The sequence below is a fragment of the Arabidopsis thaliana genome, chromosome 4, assembly GCF_000001735.4.
Source record: "Arabidopsis thaliana chromosome 4, partial sequence".
Lineage (NCBI taxonomy): Eukaryota > Viridiplantae > Streptophyta > Magnoliopsida > Brassicales > Brassicaceae > Arabidopsis > Arabidopsis thaliana.
In genome coordinates, this window is record NC_003075.7 from 281,076 (window position 1) to 298,158 (window position 17,083).

At 39.2% G+C, this 17,083-nt stretch overlaps 5 protein-coding genes and 1 long non-coding RNA gene across 12 annotated transcripts; 4 read left to right on the plus strand and 2 right to left on the minus strand.

Annotated features, from left to right (window-relative positions):
- Window positions 1–56: 56 nt before the first annotated feature.
- On the plus strand, window positions 57–2,537 carry ULP1B (UB-like protease 1B). Its single transcript, NM_001340261.1, has 9 exons — window positions 57–540; window positions 647–723; window positions 810–903; window positions 983–1,081; window positions 1,165–1,254; window positions 1,322–1,444; window positions 1,519–1,622; window positions 1,690–1,762; window positions 1,992–2,537. Exons 1-9 carry the CDS (start codon window positions 238–240, stop codon window positions 2,052–2,054), a joined length of 1,026 nt encoding a protein of 341 aa, NP_001319834.1. The 5' UTR covers window positions 57–237; the 3' UTR covers window positions 2,055–2,537.
- On the minus strand, window positions 2,331–2,634 carry AT4G03715. The gene has a single exon (NR_141748.1). It is a non-coding gene; the product is annotated as an other RNA (long non-coding RNA).
- On the plus strand, window positions 2,517–4,900 carry AT4G00695 (Spc97/Spc98 family of spindle pole body (SBP) component). 5 transcript variants are annotated; one of them, NM_001340262.1, is made up of 6 exons: window positions 2,517–2,757; window positions 2,868–2,925; window positions 3,051–3,134; window positions 3,206–3,311; window positions 3,418–3,583; window positions 4,710–4,900. In NM_001340262.1, exons 3-6 carry the CDS (start codon window positions 3,054–3,056, stop codon window positions 4,816–4,818), a joined length of 462 nt encoding a protein of 153 aa, NP_001329646.1. In that variant the 5' UTR covers window positions 2,517–2,757; window positions 2,868–2,925; window positions 3,051–3,053; the 3' UTR covers window positions 4,819–4,900. The 5 variants fall into 5 exon arrangements, with proteins under 5 accessions (NP_001329646.1, NP_001190646.1, NP_001329645.1 ...); NM_001340263.1 differs by lacking the exon at window positions 4,710–4,900 and adding an exon at window positions 3,702–3,896 and having other exon boundaries at window positions 2,685–2,757; window positions 3,418–3,607; NM_001203717.2 differs by having other exon boundaries at window positions 2,517–2,925.
- Window positions 4,801–8,500, plus strand: AT4G00700 (C2 calcium/lipid-binding plant phosphoribosyltransferase family protein). Of its 2 annotated transcripts, NM_001340264.1 has the most exons (3): window positions 4,801–4,987; window positions 5,125–7,913; window positions 8,003–8,500. In NM_001340264.1, the coding sequence occupies exons 2-3, from the start codon at window positions 5,185–5,187 to the stop codon at window positions 8,292–8,294; spliced, it is 3,021 nt and encodes a 1,006-aa protein (NP_001328213.1). In that variant the 5' UTR covers window positions 4,801–4,987; window positions 5,125–5,184; the 3' UTR covers window positions 8,295–8,500. The 2 variants fall into 2 exon arrangements, with proteins under 2 accessions (NP_001328213.1, NP_191979.2); NM_116295.4 differs by having other exon boundaries at window positions 4,801–7,913.
- Window positions 8,501–8,703: 203 nt separating this feature from the next.
- Window positions 8,704–12,417, plus strand: BSK3 (BR-signaling kinase 3). 2 transcript variants are annotated; one of them, NM_116296.4, is made up of 11 exons: window positions 8,704–9,528; window positions 9,620–9,810; window positions 9,891–10,111; window positions 10,195–10,330; window positions 10,429–10,562; window positions 10,668–10,773; window positions 10,851–10,936; window positions 11,033–11,221; window positions 11,312–11,464; window positions 11,576–11,689; window positions 11,770–12,417. In NM_116296.4, exons 2-11 carry the CDS (start codon window positions 9,732–9,734, stop codon window positions 12,019–12,021), a joined length of 1,470 nt encoding a protein of 489 aa, NP_191980.2. In that variant the 5' UTR covers window positions 8,704–9,528; window positions 9,620–9,731; the 3' UTR covers window positions 12,022–12,417. The 2 variants fall into 2 exon arrangements, with proteins under 2 accessions (NP_191980.2, NP_001329175.1); NM_001340265.1 differs by having other exon boundaries at window positions 8,807–9,810; window positions 11,770–12,400.
- A 95-nt stretch (window positions 12,418–12,512) lies between these two features.
- On the minus strand, window positions 12,513–16,404 carry SK32 (shaggy-like protein kinase 32). The gene is made up of 13 exons (NM_116297.4): window positions 15,865–16,404; window positions 15,341–15,586; window positions 15,169–15,261; window positions 14,965–15,024; window positions 14,604–14,876; window positions 14,401–14,475; window positions 14,258–14,314; window positions 14,037–14,177; window positions 13,862–13,912; window positions 13,686–13,781; window positions 13,523–13,606; window positions 13,315–13,417; window positions 12,513–13,117 (listed from the first exon to the last, which is right to left on the minus strand). Exons 1-13 carry the CDS (start codon window positions 15,925–15,927, stop codon window positions 13,041–13,043), a joined length of 1,419 nt encoding a protein of 472 aa, NP_191981.1. The 5' UTR covers window positions 15,928–16,404; the 3' UTR covers window positions 12,513–13,040.
- Window positions 16,405–17,083: the final 679 nt, after the last annotated feature.

Below are 17,083 nucleotides of genomic sequence, written 5' to 3' on the forward strand. Positions count from 1 at the left end.
TTTCCTTCACTACTATTCTTCTTCTTCTTCGTTCTTCTACACTCGAGCGCGCCTCTTCTTCTTCCTTAAACACACATCTCTCTACACTTCATTTTCTCACCTTTCTCTTCTGATTTCACTTGTACACGATTAAGCAAAGATTCAATTTCCAACATTGACGTTTCTCTCGAGTGGGTGAAGTAGAAGAAAGTTATGTTTAAACCCTAAAATATTTTTTTCCTGAGAAGTCGATCTCTAATGGCTCTTGTACCCAAGATTCGCAATCGCACCATCTCGGACAAACCAGTCTCTTCGTCTTGTACTAGAACATCGAGTTTCAGACAAAGACTTCTCGCCAGTTGCAAACGATTTCTCAGGTTCAAATTGTTGGTTCGTGCTTCTTCAGTGTCATTAAAAAAGAAAGCAGCAAGGTGTTCACAATCTCAACAAGTTGTTAAACATAATGATGATAGGATTGAGGAACATTCTTCTAGTAATCGGGGTTTTAAAGATGGCAACAATTTCTTAGTATCATCAACAGAAACGAAGAAGCTTGTTGCGGTACTGATTCTAATTAATATATTGTATCAATGTTTGTGGATGCAATGCAAGATTGTTCTGTTTCATTGATTTAGTAAGAGAGCTCTTGTATTGATTTCTGTTGAAGTTTTGTGGTGAACCTTTCCAACCACTCAACGAGGAGGAAGTAGCTCTAGTCAATAGTGCCTTGTCTAAGAGAAACAGGTTTTTTTTCTTTCTTTCAGAATTAGCTTATCATGTGATTTGACTTGATTGAGAATTTAACCACTTGTGTTGCTTTGCTATCTCAGAAAGAAGATTTTGGTTTCGCATAAAAACTCCAATATTGACATCTCTGGAGAAACTTTACAATGCCTAAGGCCGAATCAATGGCTTAACGATGATGTAGGTTAAGTCAAGAGTTCCTTATGTGTTTTGTTTGCAGGAATCGTGTTTTATTTTCTTCTTTGTTTTATATTTATAGGTCACTAATCTCTATCTGGAGTTGCTGAAAGAGAGACAAACTAGAGATCCGCAAAAGTACTTCAAGTGTCATTTCTTCAATACCTTCTTTTACGTTAAGGTTTGCTTTCTCTTTTACTTGTTAAAAATAGATTTCAAAGGTCTATGTTTCCTCATGCCATGACTTACTTTACACATTTTCAGCTCGTAAGCGGCTCCGGTTACAATTACAAAGCTGTCAGTAGATGGACTACCAAGAGAAAGCTTGGATATGATCTTATTGACTGTGACATAGTGAGGTTTCCTCTTTTTGTCAGAAGTATATGTATAGTCCAATTTGATTGATGATGAACTTGTGCAGATATTTGTTCCAATCCACATAGATATACATTGGACCCTGGGAGTGATTAACAATAGGGAACGCAAGTTCGTGTATCTTGATTCATTATTTACTGGAGTTGGTCATACAATTTTGAATGCTATGGTATAACTTCTTCATCATAGAACTCTCTGTCCATTTGCATTTTGGAGATTATGGAACCAGTGTTATTGTTTTAGGCAAAGTACTTGGTGGATGAAGTAAAACAAAAGAGTCAAAAGAATATTGACGTTAGTTCATGGGGAATGGAATACGTTGAAGAACGTCCTCAGCAACAGAACGGGTACGTAATTCTCATTTTGCTATGTTATTGATCTCACTTGACACTAGTCTGTTCGAATAATTCGCAGGTACGACTGTGGGATGTTTATGCTTAAATACATTGATTTTTACAGTAGAGGATTGAGTCTACAATTTAGCCAGGTAATAAGAGATGTCATCAAGGTCTGTGTTTGCTTATGAATCTGTACCAATACTGTTGCATTTTGAAATCGAGAAATATCAAATTCCTATCCGGTTCAAACTAGAAGAAACATTACTTAAGCACATGAGACATTATTGGTCATGGAATTAAAGTAGGTGTTGGTGAAACATGTATTAAGAGGGATACTATAAAATATGTTCATTTCGTCTTTAATTCTATCGTTTGCAGAAAGACATGCCGTACTTCAGGTTAAGAACAGCTAAGGAGATACTGAGACTGCGAGCTGACTAATAGTGCCCCCATCTTGGTGACATAACCTTGCTATTTTACAAAGCCGATTCATATTAGTTTAGCAGCCTTATTTGCTTGGGCTGTGGAGAATGCTAGATATCTTCGTTGCTTTCTTGAAATATTTGTTTGATTTTTTCTTATCTAGAAGAAGTTGTTGATAAGCTTTTAGAATTCTGTTTTATTGTTTAGTGAAGGAATAATCTTCAATTTTGTACCCTGGCCTGAGGAATAATTTTAAGTTTGGTGGAAAATTGCAGATTGTTATGCAACTCTTAGTCTATACCATAAGATAACCTCATGAATGAATGTGGTAATAGTGGTTGCAGAGCGTGTAATTACAACTGCTTTGTGTTCTGTTGTTTAGTGGAAATATGAATCTCCATTTTGGCTTGAGTAATTGCATATTTTGTGATGTATCCATCTCTCTAAGTCTCTAGACTAACCTGAGGTGACAAACGCAGCGATAGAGTCGCTGGATAAAATGCGTAAAGGAAGTAAGAAAGCAGCACTGCAGATGGTTGACATGGAATGCAGTTACCTCACTGTTGATTTACAACTCTTATGCATTGTGTTTGGTGGATAATGCATATCAAACGTGCAGAGAGTACTGATCAGTTTACAACTCTTAACCGGAAACTGAGATTCTCGGTTCGGTTTAACCGGTTTCTACCGAATTCACAGGACTACAAATATTTTAAGTTAGGTAAGGGAAACCAAAAGTCCACATGTTTCTGATCCACGTCAGCATGAAATTCTAAACGACGTTTCAGCGTAATTCATCTTCTCTTGTATAACACTTCCGATTCTAATTAGGGTTTATCGTTTGCATCGCTCTTGCCACTACCTCCGGAGTCTGTTTCATTTGTTTAAGGTGAGTGACCACATTGATTTTAGAATGATTATATATGTATGGTTTGAATTCTTGCTTACCTCTTGTTAGCTAAGGTTTTATCTTAACCATTAATTTAGTAATATAGGATTCTTGTTTTCAAACAGTGAATGGAGGAATTAAGCCAAATCTTGAAGAACAATAGGACCGATGATCTCACTTGGTTTTGCTCTCTCTCAGAATCTGAACTGGTAAATATATTGTTTAATCATTCTCTTTCTTTCTGCAGTCAAAAACTAACATTGATCAATCATTTTTTCAGGATTTGCTCATCAGCTTAAAAAAGCTAGTCATTCGACGTGCCAAAGTAAGTGGTCTCGAAGATCTAGTAGCTGACAAATTTGATCTTAAGATGCTCCGATCTCTCGGTTATCTTCTAACTTCCGACACTTTTTGTTTTTTTAAATCCTGAAATCTGTTATTGTGAAGCTATTCATCTTTGATCTTGTGACACAATCATATGGTATCTTGCAGGGCTTGTGCTAATGGAGTATGTAAGAAAAAGAGTAGAAGATGATACTTCTCTTGCCCCAAGTGTTGTCCAAGAACTCAGCCTTTTGGATAGTTGTAACTTGTTGAAAACGCATGTAGATGATACTGTAGACATTGAGGAGATTCTGACTGATATCTGCAACAAGAAGTCAAAAAAGAAAACACGGAAAAGGTTGTGCTTGGTACATAGTCTAAAGAGTTAGGGGAAGGACCTTTGGATAATATTCCATGCCAAATACTTATATGCATTTCTTTCGTGTTTGAAGGAGCCGGTAGGAACCAGCCTGCTGCGATGGACAAGTAACAGTGAGAGAGGGTTGCAAAACCATGAGACAACAGTTTTTCCATACAAAGGCTGTTGGAAAATCAATGTACGTTACTTTCCTTGCATCTGGTTCCGACTATTCATTTTCATCCACTCCAAAATTATTGTCTGTTTTAAGCATCTTTTTTTTTTTTTTTTCGGAGAGGGTTTTAACATCTTTGCTTGTTAGCGAACATCTCTTCTTCTTTTTGCTATTCATGAGTATGTTACTCATACACTCAAAAATATCTAACGAGTGTAATATTATGTATTAGCGAGTGTTTTACAATTGACTGCATGCATTTTAGAATTATATCTTGATTGAGTGAACAAAACTCAAAAGGTCTAAAAAGAATTAGTTCGAATCGGCTGAAAACTTCGAGTTCCGGTTTATTACCGGTTTACACTTAACCAATCTATAAATTGGTAAGCAATTCTATCGACTAACATAAACCCTTGATAAGTTAATAGATTATTGTTTATACGTATTCCTACTAGAGACGTGTTGCGAAAGTGATACGTCTCCTAATTAAAGAGAAAACGAGATTTAATCGTTATTAAGAAGAAACTTCAAAGTCTTTCATGGATTTTTAGACTCTGAAGTAGACGCTTTTGTCTTCTCTGTACGTATATAATACGTTCTTATTTTGACTTTTATTTGGCGTTTTTTTCCAATTTCGTTTTAAAAATTCCAAAGGTAGCTAACTTTTGGCACTCAACTGCGACAAGCTGTTCAAAAATGATACATCTGTTACATATGATTTATTAAACTAAGACATTTTTATAATATATGTATTCAGATATTGATTATAACGTCCAAAAGAAAAACAGAGATGCTCTGATTTTTATAACCCAAGAAATACGTTACCTGACGTTAATAATTGCCTAACAAACGATTAGGCCCAACAAAAAAACGTCTTATAAGTTAAAACTTTGGTTTGGGTCAATGCTTCATATGATTGGTCCTCAGTTGGGCTACAAAAGGGACACGTGTCAAGATCAGACGGCGGTTCTCAAAGCAACCCGGCAATTTCCATGGAAACAGAGGTATGACCAACATAGTAAGTACCGTAGAGTAAAACAGAAAACGAACTCACAAAGAAAATCTTTTAACACTTGTTTTTATTTGCCTTGTTTTTCTAAGAAACTAAGATTTGTTTATTCGTTTAACTGGTTTGGTCACGACAGGTGATTGATCTTTAAAGGCGAGTTACGTCTTTTTGGTTCTCGTCTTCTGTTTCTGAAGAGGCAAGTTCTCTTTCCTCCCTTTTTGGTTACTAGCTCTTTCTTGTTCTTGCAACTCTTATTCACCTCTTCTTATAGAAGTCCATGGTTTTTCGTGTTTCAGAGTTTTCTCTAACTTAGAAATCTCTTTTCCTCTGCAGTTGTCTCTTCTTGCCTTCTATTGCTGATAAGGTGTTTTGAAAGAAGAAAAAAAGCCTAAAATGAGCAATATAAAGCTAGGAGTTGAAGTGATAAGCGCACAGGGTCTGTTACAGAGAGATAAGCATAACTCATGTAGCCCTTTCGTGGAGCTCAAGTTCGACAACCAGATATTCCGCGCAACGACCAAACACAACGACCCAAATCCTGTCTGGCACGAGTGTTTTTACTTCGTTGTCTCTGACCCTTCCGTCTTGTCAACTCGTACGCTTGAAGCCCACGTTTACAGCTACCAGAACGAATTCGATGCTAAGCCCTTTCTTGGCAAAGTTCGAGTCAACGGAACATCTTTTGTTCCTCGCTCTGAAGCAGCTCCTTTCAATTACCCTTTAGAGAAACGCAGTGTTTTCTCTCGAGCCCGTGGAGAACTTTGCTTGAGAGTTTTTATCACAGACGACCCTTCTGTTACACCTTCTGTCCCAACCCCGGTTCCAGAATCTCCTCAAGCTTATAGCCCAAGTCCGCGTAAAGAACATGTGAAGTCCTTAATCACAGCCGATGCAAGTATGGCTACTGATGAGAGAAGAGAGCTAAAGCCTAAAACACGTACGTTTCATAACTCTGCCCCTTTAGTGAAACAACAGCCAATGATGAACTATGGCATCCACGAGATGAGAGCTGCACCGATGCCTCCAAGAGTGGTTCAAGTCAACGGTCCAGGTCCATCCTTGCACCAGCTGCCACCAGATTTCTCTGTCAAAGAAACAAGCCCTTTGCTCGGAGGTGGACGGATCGTTGGAGGACGAGTGGTTCGTGGTACAGAGAGGCCAACAAGCGGGACATATGATCTCGTTGAAGAGATGAAATTTCTCTACGTGAGAGTTGTGAAAGCGCGTGATCTCCCCAACAAAGACCTTACAGGAAGCCTAGACCCGTATGTCGTAGTAAAAATCGGAAACTTCAAAGGTGTTACCACACATTTTAACAAGAATACAGATCCCGAGTGGAACCAAGTCTTTGCCTTCGCTAAAGATAATCTTCAGTCGAACTTTCTTGAAGTTATGGTCAAGGATAAAGACATTCTCCTTGATGATTTTGTTGGGATCGTTAAATTCGATCTCCGTGAGGTTCAGTCTCGCGTTCCTCCTGATAGTCCTTTAGCTCCCCAGTGGTACAGACTGGAGAACAAGAGAGGCGAGAAGAAGAATTATGAGATAATGCTTGCTGTGTGGTCTGGAACTCAGGCTGATGAAGCTTTCGGGGATGCGACTTTCTCAGACTCATTGGTAGATTCAGACAGCTCCAACATTATATCCGCTAACCTGCGCTCAAAAGTGTACCATTCGCCTCGGCTATGGTACCTAAGGGTGCAAATATTGGAAGCTCAGGACGTCATCATCGTGTCTGACAAATCCCGTGTTCCAGAGGTCTTTGTGCGAGTAAAAGTCGGTAATCAGATGTTAAGGACTAAATTTCCCCAGAGAAGCAATAATCCAAAATGGGGTGATGAGTTCACGTTTGTAGTCGCGGAGCCGTTTGAGGATAACTTGGTCCTCTCCGTGGAAGATCACACTGCTCCTAACAGAGACGAGCCAGTAGGAAAAGCTGTGATTTTGATGAATGACATAGAGAAACGTATAGATGATAAACCTTTTCATGACCGATGGGTTCATCTTGAAGACTCCATCTCAGACGCTATGGATGTTGATAAAGCCAAGAAAGTGAAGTTCGCTACTAGGCTCCGGTATAAGGCGGTTCTCGATGGAGGCTACCACGTTTTTGATGAGTCCATGTATAACAGCAGTGATCTCAGACCTTCGTCGAGAAAGCTCTGGAAACCAGCAATTGGTGTCTTGGAGCTCGGGATACTTAACGCAAATGTGTTCCATTCGATGAAAACTCGGGAAGGGAAAGGTACTTCGGACACGTACGTTGTTGCCAAATACGGTCACAAATGGGTTCGGTCACGAACTGTGATCAACAGCATGAATCCAAAGTACAATGAGCAATACACATGGGAGGTTTTTGATCCTGCAACGGTTTTAACCATCTGCGTCTTTGACAACGCTCATTTCGCAGCAGGAGATGGCGGAAACAAGAGAGATCAGCCGATTGGGAAAGTCCGCATTAGACTCTCGACTCTTCAGACGGGCCGTGTGTACACGCATGCTTACCCTTTACTTGTTCTACAACCTACTGGTCTTAAGAAAAGAGGAGAGCTTCACTTAGCGGTGAGATTCACCTGCACATCGGTCTCCAGTATGCTGATGAAATACACAAAACCTCTCCTGCCTAAAATGCATTACATACTACCCTTATCCACAAACCAACAGGAAGCTCTTAAGATGCAGGCTATCAACATAATTATTGTTCGTTTAGGCCGGTCCGAGCCACCGCTGAGACGGGAAGTGGTTGACTATTTGACAGATTGGAAAAGTCAGCTGTTCAGCATGAGGAGAAGCAAAGCCAACTTCAATAGGTTCACGACAGTGTTCTCCGGTGCGCTGTCTGTTTGGAAATGGATGGAACAAGTGTGCACATGGAAGACTCCCGTGACGACGGCTCTGGTGCACGTGCTCTACACTATGCTTGTGACGTTCCCGGAGATGATTTTGCCGACTGTGTTTCTGTATATGGCTGTGATTGGGATGTGGAATTACAGGTTTAAGCCTAGATTTCCTCCTCATATGGACGCCAAACTATCTTATGCAGACAATGTAAATTCTGATGAGCTTGACGAAGAGTTTGATACCTTCCCGACCGTAAGGGCTCCGGACATTGTGAAAATGAGGTAACAAAAATCAAGAATGATCAAAGAAAATCGAAAACGAAGAAAGACTTGGTCATTGGTTGATAGTTTTCCTCCCTCATATTTTTCAGGTACGACCGGCTGAGATCTGTGGCCGGGAAGGTACAGTCGGTGGCTGGAGACATAGCCGCACAAGGAGAGCGAGTGCAAGCGTTGCTGAGCTGGCGTGATCCACGCGCCACCGCAATATTCGTGACGTTCTGTTTCATTATTGCCATGGCTCTCTACATTACCCCTTTTAAACTTGTCGCTCTGTTATCCGGTTACTACTTCATGCGACATCCAAAGCTCCGACACCGCATTCCCTCCGCTCCCGTCAACTTTTTCCGGCGACTTCCAGCCATGACCGACTCTATGCTGTGAATCTTCTTCTGGATAGAGTAATCAACAAACATGCCATGTATATAACTCTCTTCTTTGAATCTGTATCTATCTATCGATATGCATCTATATGTGTTGACAATCATGCGTTCGTGAACTCGTTCTCCGAATTAACAATGGTGATCGCAAACAAACTCTGATGATCAAATCAAATAAATTGCTTCCACACTCGCAATGTTGAAACAGAGAATCTAAAAGCTCAAAACAGAGTCGGTTAGATCCTAACAAACTCTTTAAACCTTCTCCAATTCGCAACCAAAGCTAAACCATCGCTTCCACAAAACTAATTGGTCGATAACCAGCCTAAACCCGGTTTGATTTAAGCTGAACCAGATCCGTGTGATCAATATATAAAAAGCCCATGGGCCTTGAACAAAACAACGTCACATCGGTGATTAACACTGTTTTTAGTGCTTAATTAGTTCCCTCCCTGATTACAAAAGTCCGTTAGTGATTACGGCATGAAGAGACAACGGGAAAGAGGAAGAAGCATATCTCTCTCTCTGTCTTGTTCTATGAACGAGACCACTTGCTTTAACAGGCGGTGCTAATTATTTTCCAGAAAATAAAAAACCCCAAAAATCTGTACGACAAACAATTTATTAATCAACTCTTTTTTTTTCTTTCTATAAGGTTAATGGCCAGATTCTTTCTTCTCTCACACCCATTAAAATATTTCATCAACTTGTCGGTAAAATTAATTCTTGGCTTATTCTATCTTTCTTTCTCTGTCTTCTTCTTTCAATTTTTCAATAACAATAATACAGATGTGTATACATTAGATACACGTATACTAGTACTAAACTTCACTGTGTGATCTGATCTAGAGTTTTTATACTATCAGAATAAATAATAGTCGACAATTTGGGATTTGTTTATGGTTTACTTCACATGAATCACATACGTTCATGTCGATTCCTTTGAGATACTGTCTCGATTTCGTTTTTTTCTCTTGTTTAATTTAAAATTATTGTAAAGCACGTGGATTTGCTTGTCTTGGTTTTGTTTTCTCCTTCGACCTCTTTGATGAAATCGAGGAACCTACAATTTCTTCGTCGATCCAAATGGTAGCTTAGTGGTGGTGATAATAGGTTTCTCCTCTTGATTGGCTCCAGCTTTAGGTTTTTTTTTTTATCTTTGTTTCTGCTTCGATTCCCAAAATTTACCCTTTCGATTTTGAGTCTAACTAGTCGAGTTGACTCAGTAGAGTCGAAAGGTACGACCTTTTTTCTCTACTTCACTGATTTTGAAACTATTGAAGATTTGATTTGGTAAGATCATTCATTGGCTGTATAATTTTATTGCAGCTTCTGGGTTTACGAAGAGACATCTCCTAATTGAAACAAAACCTTTCCTTTCCATTGGGCTGAGAAAAAAGCAAGAGTCTTTGAATATTTTTTGGAGCGTGGTTTTATTTAGATGGGAGGTCAATGCTCTAGCCTGAGTTGTTGCAGGAACACTTCACACAAGACAGCTGTTCTTGAAGCTCCTGATGTTGGTTAGTTTCTTTAAGACAATGAATTAGTGTTTTTTCTACTTGGATCTAAGAAGCTATAAGACATTGTCTGATTGATGCAGATAATGGAGAGAGTAGTGAGATCACTGATGTTCCTAATTTCCGGGAGTATACTTTAGAACAGCTTAAGGCAGCTACTTCTGGTTTTGCCGTGGAGTATATTGTATCTGAACATGGAGAAAAGGCTCCAAATGTTGTCTATAAAGGGAAATTGGAGAACCAAAAGAAGATTGCTGTCAAGCGTTTTACTAGAATGGCCTGGCCTGATTCACGACAGTTCTTGGTATGTTCTTATCTTTGGAAATTGTAGTTTGTTTCATCTCTTTTTATTTTGATGTTGAGAATGTGTTCTTCTTCCTTGTGCAGGAGGAAGCGAGGTCGGTTGGTCAGCTACGGAGTGAGAGAATGGCCAATTTACTCGGATGTTGCTGCGAAGGTGACGAGAGGTTACTTGTAGCAGAGTTTATGCCTAATGAAACACTAGCCAAACACCTTTTTCACTGTGAGAATCATTTTTCCTATATATAGCCTTTCATTTAATAATCTTGCCATGCTAGTCTTGGAAGTTATGGTGTCTAAGTGTACTTTTTATGCTACTAGGGGAAACTCAACCTATGAAATGGACTATGAGGCTACGAGTTGTTTTATATCTAGCACAAGCTCTTGAATACTGCACCAGCAAAGGCCGTACTCTTTACCACGACCTCAATGCTTACCGGGTTTTGTTTGATGAGGTATTTATTAGTTATATATAAGCAGTTTTTCCTCTTTCTTCGAAACCTGTCTATGTTTCTATGCTATTCCTTCATTCTCTGACGCCTTAAGGGGCTTTTAATAAGGAATGCAATCCAAGACTATCTACTTTTGGCTTGATGAAGAATAGTCGGGATGGAAAAAGTTACAGCACTAATCTTGCTTTCACCCCTCCTGAATATCTACGAACTGGTACATCATTGGTTTTTTCTCCAAGATTCATATGGTTGAGATTAAGTTGCACGTTCTGTTTGTTATTGTATTTACAGGGAGAATTACTCCAGAGAGTGTAATATACAGCTTTGGCACTCTTCTGCTTGATCTTCTCAGCGGAAAACATATACCTCCTAGCCATGTAAGTATTTTAGCCATAATAAGTTTGTTTTCCATACGAGATTGCAGCTTTTACTTGAAAAGGTGAAGGTTGATTCTTTCAATCTGTTTTATACAGGCCCTTGATCTGATTAGAGACAGAAATCTCCAGACGCTAACTGATTCTTGCCTAGATGGGCAGTTTTCTGATAGTGATGGTACAGAGCTAGTACGCCTAGCTTCTCGTTGTCTTCAGTATGAAGCTCGTGAGCGGCCAAACACCAAATCTTTAGTGACTGCCTTGACACCTCTTCAGAAGGAGACAGAGGTTTCTATTGATTTCCGAGCCATTAGAATAACTTGGACCAAGTTTCTTTTTGTTAACTCGAGATAATTTTCCTTGTATTGTAAATTGCAGGTCCTGTCTCATGTTCTAATGGGTCTACCTCACAGTGGTTCAGTCTCTCCTCTGTCCCCTCTTGGTGAGGCTTGTTCAAGAAGGGACCTGACCGCTATGCTTGAGATCCTGGAGAAACTTGGATACAAAGACGACGAGGGTGTCACCAATGAGGTACCTTTTCAGAATTATGTTGGAAGAATCAGTGGTTTGGCTCTGTTAATCAGTGAATAGTTTCTTTCTTGGTTCTTCATGGTGTTGCGTTACTTTGGTTTGGCAATGCAGCTCTCGTTTCATATGTGGACAGACCAGATGCAAGAGTCTTTGAACTCGAAGAAGAAGGGTGATGTGGCTTTCAGGCAAAAAGACTTTAGAGAGGCCATCGAGTGTTACACACAGGTCGAGTTTTGTTTTGTACATAAAATGAAGTAGACAAACACATAGCATTAGCCTGATTATCTTTCTTGAAACTTTGACAGTTTATTGATGGAGGAATGATCTCTCCAACAGTGTGTGCTCGGCGTAGTCTGTGTTACCTAATGAGTGACATGCCGAAAGAAGCTTTAGATGATGCAATTCAGGCTCAAGTGATCTCTCCCGTGTGGCATGTCGCATCATATCTGCAGTCTGCTTCCCTTGGTATCCTGGGAATGGAGAAGGAATCTCAAATCGCACTGAAAGAGGGCTCGAACCTTGAAGCAAAGATGAATGGAGTTCCCCGAGTGAAGTAAGATATATAGCATTTAAGATTTTTCTTGTTGGGAAAGATGAAAGAACATCTTACCAAGTAAAAGGGGTATGAATCTTTTGAGCACAATGATGGGAAAACACTCAAGAGCAATGCAAAACTATAGACCCTCTTCTTCTGGTTGTATGAGGTGTTTTGCCCTTCTTGTGCCTCTTTTTATGGGCATTGAATTGAAGGAGTCATTTCCTTTATTAGCTTTGAAATCCATTTCCTGAAACTTTATTGTACTAAAAAACCCATTATTGCAGAAACCAAAAGAGGGTTTTGTTTCTTTTGATCTATAGGTCACACAGACTAAACATGTATGAACTCTTGTCTTTTGACTAAAGAGATATTCGACAGTGAAAGGGGTTTTTGTGGTTAAATTCCAATAGTTGAGTAAATTATTCAAAATTTTAACCAAACACAAATTCGTGTCAAAGTTACAGGACTTTCGACTCCTACAGTATAGTTTAATTACTCGTCCGATTGTGAAGTTAGTTAACTCTTCATTCATCTTCCTCGCTTTTCAACTTTAATTAAACAACATGTGCATTTCAGTTAAATAGCTTACCTGGAATCTGTGCCAGTCCTGAGATACAATAGAAAAATGTCGTTAAGAGTTTATTTGTTCACCCAAAAACCATCTTAGAGAGGAACATGAAACGGAATCTTAGCTTGCAATATTAGGGCAAGGGAAAATGATCTTGATGGATTACAAACACATAAAAATGATACACCAAACATATAAGGGGGGTCAGATTTGTGGAAAAAAAAACAAAAAAATGAAAGTGAAGGTGAAAATAACAAGGATAGCAAATTGAGAGAAAAGCCAGTCAGAAGAAGAAGAAGAAGCTTCATGACCCCAGTTATTTCACACCTCATCAGGTCCCGGCGTACAGATTTCCAATCTCTCCTCCGGCGACAAAAGCTTGGAAGCAGAAGTGGTTCAAAATTGATGTACACACTGCAGTAAATAGAGGGAGAGAAAGAAAGCTGGATTTGGACACGCTATAAATGATCCTAAGAGCTACTTCCCGTTCCCTGGCAATGTGCTGGAATTAGACGCTGTCGCAGCTCTGTTGATGCACCCGCAAGTTCTGAATAGTCACATACAATGGCAACAAATCAATGTGACAGAACCAAATGTAGACCCAATCCGTCAAAACATTTCTTGTATTCTGCTGCAATTTCTACTCTTCACATATGATTGTGAAATCTAAACAAAGTCGGCTAATGATAACTTCACAGTTTTTGTAAGGATGAAGCTAAGGTAAAAGATAATATATGTACTGACCTTGGGCAGTGAAGTTAAACAATGGAGGCAGTGCTCTTCCATTTGGCAGTGAAACATTTGGATCCCGTAAGTCATCAAAGAAGGGGTGTGCACAAGCTTCCAACTTAACAAATGGAAAAAAAGTGTTTTGTAGAATTTGAGTTAGAAAATTCCAAATCAGCCAAGGAGATTATATAGTTTTGTGGTGTCCAGCAGGATTTAGTCTTACTGCAGTGCAACGAAGGTTTGGTGAGTACTGAAGGAGTCTTGAGACGAGGTCTACTGCTTCAGGTGGCATTCGCTTGTGGAAAATCTGAAGAGTTATATGCTACATTAAATTTCATTTGAACAAGCACACGCACCAAAGAGGCACCTGCGATTATTTAACAAACCTTGTGCCACGGGTGAGCTTTGATTTGAGGAAACTTGAACTCTGTGTAATTCGGATTCATACACCGTATTTCTTCTCTTGTAGGCGTCCCAAGAATCTGGTAGATGTACAGATGAGTAAACTAGTAAATTAAATATAGAAGAGAGATGAAGGAACACGAGGGATCAGGTTAAGTACCTTGATTATCTCCACCAGCTGATCAATGCCACTTTCCCCGGGAAACAGTGGCTACGGGTAGAAAATCAACAGTTGTTATCAGATTAAATGTTATTTCGAAGTAATAATGAAAACTGATCAATCAAAATAAAATGGTTCATCATAACCGAAACTCTACAATGTATAATATACTTACTTGACCAAGTAAAAGCTCTGCCATGACACAACCGCCGGACCACATGTCAATGGCATTGGTATACTCTGTCGCCCCAAATATAAGTTCTGGGGCCCTGTAGTACCGGGAGCATATATAGGATATGTTAGGTTCACCGGGTACCTGAGACGCAAAGGGTGTTAGCCATCATTATTCAAATGATAACTCATCTCCAAGAACTCATCAAAAAAAAATGAACATACCAACATCTTTGCGCTTCCAAAATCGCATATTTTTAATTGATGAGTTTGGGGATTAACCTATGAAAGCCACATCATAAGAGAATCAATGAATTATCCTTTCATACGTCTTACCAACCTTTAAGCAGAAATTATTCACACTATACCAGTAGATTTTGTGGCTTAATGTCACGGTGACACACCCCAACCACGCGATGTAAGTAGTTCAGCGCACGGCAAATCTGATATCCAACAAAGCAACAGAAATGACAAAATCAGCATAAGTGAAATTATAAATTTCCTATGTATTTGTAGCTTTATGCTACACAGATTACTAGAAACGAGTAACCGGAGAGCTAATAGAACTCACCTGATAAGTATAGAGCTGAACAAAGATAATTGGCATATGCTGATTCATTTTGGTATAGTGCTTCGATGCTCTGTATACAGTTTCGGGAACATACTCAAGGACAAGGTTGAGATACAGCTCATCCTTGTCAGTTGTTGAAAAGAAAGAATGCCTCAGCCGCACAACGTTGGGATGGTCTTGCAAACGCATGATCTGAAGTTCTCTGTTCTTGTATCTTTTATCCTGCAGAACCTTCTTAATTGCAACTTGTTCACCCGTTTCCAGGCACTTGGCCTATCCAAAAATCAGACAGAAAGTCAAATTCTGGGAACACAAATAGTTAAGGATTAGTTATGTTCCTGCTATAAGAATTTCCACCTACCTGGAACACTACTCCGAATGAGCCGGTTCCAACCACTCGCTGGGCCATGTATGAGATAGTCTGAAACAAGAAAGAAAGAGTAAATTAAAGATACACCCAACAGAAGTGAAAAGAGAAACAATCTTTTCATAAAAGAAATGACTATCATGATTAATAGCTTTTCTCAAACACAACGGCAATCAGAAAAAAAGTTAGTTGAATGACCTGCTTTGGCTTTCCATCTCTACCCCCAACTGTCGTCGTAATAACTTGTCCCGTTTCGGTCCCACTGCCGTTTACAACAGTTGTTTCCATATCCTTCACAAGCCAAATGAAGATGTGAGCAGTGGCTAATGGAGATCACGACGACGATATATACATTGATTAAGCAACTCACCTTATCCTCGCGGTTGGCATTTCGCTCGTCTCTAATCTTCATTTCGATCATAACATCGGGAAGCTGATCATCCACGGGTTTTTCCGATACAGCAGGCACATTTGACGTTCCAGCAACACTTTCTTGTGACAAAACGTCAGCTTTCATCTCAAAACAAGAACTATTTTGGTCAACCTGCATTGGATCAACACACAAGTTGTCGTTCTCTTGATCCAGCTTAGCTCTCTTCAACGCATAGTCCCCACCCTAAAACAAACACCAAAAACACGAAATTAGTCAGGTCAACATCAACATACTCATCCAAAATCAATGAAACAGCAGAGATAATCAAATTCATACAAAAACATAAGCATTTACTAGAATATCTAAAACTAAAGATCTCAAAAGCTTAAATTTGACTTGTAACATACTATAAACGACATCAATCCGTAATTTCTGGATGAGAATGAGAGAAAAATTTCAACAATCAGAAATATAAAATCAATCTGATCTTGAAACGAGAGACATTGAAAATGGATACTTACAGGATCCGAAGAAATGGAGGTCCGACCCGAAGCAATGCTCTTGAGACGACGCATCACGTTCATCTTCGCTTTATTCACCAACCAAACGAGGAACAACTCAGAAACCCTAAATCTCCGAAAAACTTCACCAACACAGCTTCATGCGGAGAATAAATGAATCAACAGATTCAGATATTTCAAATTCGAATAACTCCGAAAGCAAAACCAAAAATCTAAGTTTTTCGATTCTTCTTCAAACGAAAAATCTGGGGAAAGGAAGAATCTCCTTCGTTCTTCTTCGAGCTTCTTCGGTTTCTTCTTCTCTTTCTTCACGACCCAACCCAGGTGGAATCTTTCTCTCTCTCTCGTGGGCAAAGCCAATCATGCCAGCCTCGTTCTCTTTCTCTATCTCTCTCTACTCTTTTTTTGGTCAAACATTGACTCCTCACCGTTGATTTATCGCAGCAGCTCATCCGACGGGTTAGGATGAATCCGCCCGATTTCGACAAGCTGTGATTACTAAAGTACCCCTGTATTGTTTGTCTATTTACGTATCCCGGGATTAGGCAAAAGGATTTGGGGGTTTTGAATGATTGCATCTAAGCCCACGCGGAATATGCGGGCACTGTATTATTTTCATTTGACCATCTTTGACCACTTCCCTCTTTTTGCTCCTGCAACAGATAATTTTAGTAATTTCTTACTGTTTTTAGACATTTTTAATAATGTCTCTGTTCAAAATTTTAAACTATTAATTATCATCATCCTATGAGGTAATCTATAAACAATTCAAGTAATCTATTAGATTGAGAAACGAAGTAAAATAAAACATATATTGGTTAGTTTACTATCTGAGGAATGTTAATGAGGATGTGGTTATTACTGATTGAACCATTGTCTTATGGGAAAAGATGTCAATTAATCCCCCAACTTTCAAAAAATGGTCATTTTATACGTCAACTTCGTATGCTGCCGTTTAAAACATGAACTAAACGTTAACTAACTTTTAAAACATGATTATTCGTTAACCAGGCCAAAATAGACATGCCGTTATCAGTCATTAACGGAACTTCTAACTTCTGTTATCATCCGTTAACGACTTTATTAGTCAAGTTTTAAATTGTGGTCATTTTAAACATCGACTTTATATGTGGCCATTTTAAACATGAACTAAGAGTTAACTACCATTTAAAACATGAGAAATTCGTTGACCAAGCCAAAATAAACATGTTGTCATCAT

Excerpts from the sequence above, each read along its gene's own strand:
- ULP1B (NM_001340261.1), top strand. The coding sequence starts at position 238 with ATGGCTCTTGTACCCAAGATTCGCAATCGCACCATCTCGGACAAACCA. Across the intron at positions 724-809 it reads GCCTTGTCTAAGAGAAACAG|AAAGAAGATTTTGGTTTCGC; the intron begins GTTTTTTTTCTT and ends TTGCTATCTCAG. Across the intron at positions 904-982 it reads ATCAATGGCTTAACGATGAT|GTCACTAATCTCTATCTGGA; the intron begins GTAGGTTAAGTC and ends TTATATTTATAG.
- AT4G00695 (NM_001203717.2), top strand. The coding sequence starts at position 3,054 with ATGGAGGAATTAAGCCAAATCTTGAAGAACAATAGGACCGATGATCTC. Across the intron at positions 3,135-3,205 it reads CTCTCTCAGAATCTGAACTG|GATTTGCTCATCAGCTTAAA; the intron begins GTAAATATATTG and ends TCATTTTTTCAG. Across the intron at positions 3,584-4,709 it reads ACTGATATCTGCAACAAGAA|TTGGGCTACAAAAGGGACAC; the intron begins GTCAAAAAAGAA and ends ATTGGTCCTCAG.
- AT4G00700 (NM_116295.4), top strand. The coding sequence starts at position 5,185 with ATGAGCAATATAAAGCTAGGAGTTGAAGTGATAAGCGCACAGGGTCTG. Across the intron at positions 7,914-8,002 it reads CCGGACATTGTGAAAATGAG|GTACGACCGGCTGAGATCTG; the intron begins GTAACAAAAATC and ends CATATTTTTCAG.
- BSK3 (NM_116296.4), top strand. The coding sequence starts at position 9,732 with ATGGGAGGTCAATGCTCTAGCCTGAGTTGTTGCAGGAACACTTCACAC. Across the intron at positions 9,811-9,890 it reads TCTTGAAGCTCCTGATGTTG|ATAATGGAGAGAGTAGTGAG; the intron begins GTTAGTTTCTTT and ends TGATTGATGCAG. Across the intron at positions 10,331-10,428 it reads AGCCAAACACCTTTTTCACT|GGGAAACTCAACCTATGAAA; the intron begins GTGAGAATCATT and ends TTATGCTACTAG.
- SK32 (NM_116297.4), bottom strand. The coding sequence starts at position 15,927 with ATGAACGTGATGCGTCGTCTCAAGAGCATTGCTTCGGGTCGGACCTCC. Across the intron at positions 15,262-15,340 it reads ATGCCAACCGCGAGGATAAG|GATATGGAAACAACTGTTGT; the intron begins GTGAGTTGCTTA and ends TGGCTTGTGAAG. Across the intron at positions 13,118-13,314 it reads GTTTAACTTCACTGCCCAAG|AACTTGCGGGTGCATCAACA; the intron begins GTCAGTACATAT and ends GTGACTATTCAG.